General features: G+C 38.1%; 1 protein-coding gene across 1 annotated transcript; it reads right to left on the bottom strand.

Moving 5' to 3' along the window:
• LOC107578058 (metallothionein-2) lies at positions 1-624 on the bottom strand. The gene is made up of 3 exons (XM_016264053.1): positions 503-624; positions 284-349; positions 1-197 (listed from the first exon to the last, which is right to left on the bottom strand). Exons 1-3 carry the CDS (start codon positions 525-527, stop codon positions 106-108), a joined length of 183 nt encoding a protein of 60 aa, XP_016119539.1. The 5' UTR covers positions 528-624; the 3' UTR covers positions 1-105.
• Positions 625-2,283: the final 1,659 nt, after the last annotated feature.

Consider the following 2,283-nt stretch of genomic DNA (forward strand, 5'->3'; position numbering starts at 1 on the left):
ATCATCATCATCTTGTAAAAAGACAACGTTCGTGCGATTCAAAAACGAAGCTGCGCAGCACAGACGAACAAGTTCACATTGGAACAAAACATCACGTTGGCCTCCTCACTGACAGCAGCTGGAGCCGCAGGAGTTGCCCTTACACACGCAGCCAGAGGCGCACTTGCTGCAACCAGACGGGCAGCAGGGACAGCAGCCTGTGTGGGAGAGAACAGTTTAGCCACCCGATTTAAAAGAAAAAAGGGACAAAGAACTTAATATTGAGCTGTAATAGTTTACGTACTCTTCTTGCATGTTGTACACTGGCAATTAGTGCACTTGCACGTGGCACCACAGTTGCAAGTTCCAGCTACACGCAGAAGAGGGGGGAAAAAATAAAAAATAAACCCCACAGAAAAAGTTAATGTTGTTGACACTGATTGCAAGTCTGTAAGAAACTAGATTTCAAAGTACAAACAATAAGTGCAGCATAATTGAAAACTCAACATCTAAAAAGGCTTACTCTTGGCACAATCGCAAGGATCCATTTTCCCTCAAGAGTATCCTTAAAGAGTCCGAAAGTCCCTTAGAAGTCTCGCTTCACTCGGTTTGTGAATGCGTTGATGTGGAAGGTACCAGAGGACTGATCGTGCGCTGGTTTTATACAGCTCTGACTGCACACAGCCCGAGCGCAAAAGCCCGCCCACTCCAGTCTGCACACGGTGACTCATTAATGACACTGGGTGCAAAGTATCAAACAATCAGGAATCACCGAGCCCACCCTGATTCACATCAAAGTGGTATTTATACGATTATATAACTACCATTTCCACTCCGCGGGCTGAATATTGATTGCGGCGTGTTTATGTGATTAGAGAATTCGATGCTTTTGCATGTTGATTTCTTTTTTGGGAAGTGAAAGATATTCTTTTTACTAACAACTCTTTTTTAATAAGACACTATTTTGTTTGAGTCAAAGAGAACTATAAAAGACCATACTTTGTCATACTTGCTCAGTTTTTGAGCTTCTTTAATGGTTTATAAAGTGATACTACCCTACTAAATATTAAAATAAACACGTATTTAAGCATAAATAAATGGTCATTTAAGCAGATAAGGCCCATCGAGGGCGTCTTTAGAAGATGTTCGCGTACAGGCAAATTTTGAATTTTTGAAAGCTTTATTCTCTCCCATGTAATTGTTTGTCGTTTGTCACTTTTTGCACACGGCACCTAAAGTGAAACAATGTCTGTGTGAAACTGCACGTGCTCCCCCTGTCTGCACTCGGCGAGGATGCTGGCAAGACGACAGTAAACAGAAGAATTGATTTGCACTCGTTAACTCACTCGCTGTTGACCGGGAGTATTTTTCCATTACCCATCACTTCATTATAACTGAAATGTAACGAGTGCAGAGTGTCTTTGGATTTTGGGGGGTGAAGATCATTCAAGCATTAAAATGCCAAACAAACGCGCATTCAGAACAGCTATGCTCACTCAACAAGTGGACGTTTAATATTCTGTGAAATAGCCTACCTTATTAATAAATAATCTGTCATTTTAATGATTTGTTATATCCAGTGTTGAGCACATTCAAAATGTAGCTAGCTAAACAACCACTGTACCGAAAAGGAATGTAAATATACGGAATGAAATTTAAAAAGGAATGTATATTTCAATTTATAATTTCAATAAATTGTTACTCACTATAAAAAAAATGATTAATTCACGAACCAGACATTGATAGAACAGACCGTCGCCAAAAATACTCAACACACTGCTTGATTGTTGAAATAGCGCCAGAAAAAATGTAATGTAGCTAGCTAGTATTGTAAATAAAGTTAATTCACCTCAGTATTGGTGTAATTAAACTACTACTATTTTATAATCTGTCATTTATTCACCCTCATGTCGTTACAAACTTGCATGACTATATTTAGTAGAAACAAAAAGAAGATATTTTAAATTTTTTTGGTAACCAGTTTTGGTTACCATTGGCCTCCAATGAATGCAATAATATTAATAATCATAATAAATAAACCTTAGACCATTTTCAAAATATCTTCCTTTACCTTCAACAGCAGGAAAAAAGTAATGCAGGTTTGGATTGACATGAGTGCGAGTAAATGATACCAGAACATTCATTCTTGGGCGAACTAAATCATAGGATCAGAAGCAGGAAAGTGACTTCGGATGGACTTTTATTTACATCCGATAGAAACTATTCCACATTTCCACCATTCCATTGGGAAGGTTACTTTAGAAATAAGTTACAGATTACAAGTTACCCTATTAAAATGTAATA

Source organism: Sinocyclocheilus grahami, unplaced genomic scaffold (assembly GCF_001515645.1).
Source record: "Sinocyclocheilus grahami isolate Dianchi unplaced genomic scaffold, SAMN03320097.WGS_v1.1 scaffold8590.1, whole genome shotgun sequence".
Classification (NCBI taxonomy): Eukaryota; Metazoa; Chordata; class Actinopteri; order Cypriniformes; family Cyprinidae; genus Sinocyclocheilus; species Sinocyclocheilus grahami.

Excerpts from the sequence above, each read along its gene's own strand:
- LOC107578058 (XM_016264053.1), bottom strand. The coding sequence starts at position 527 with ATGGATCCTTGCGATTGTGCCAAGA. Across the intron at positions 350-502 it reads TCCTTGCGATTGTGCCAAGA|CTGGAACTTGCAACTGTGGT; the intron begins GTAAGCCTTTTT and ends TTCTGCGTGTAG. Across the intron at positions 198-283 it reads GTGTACAACATGCAAGAAGA|GCTGCTGTCCCTGCTGCCCG; the intron begins GTACGTAAACTA and ends TCTCCCACACAG.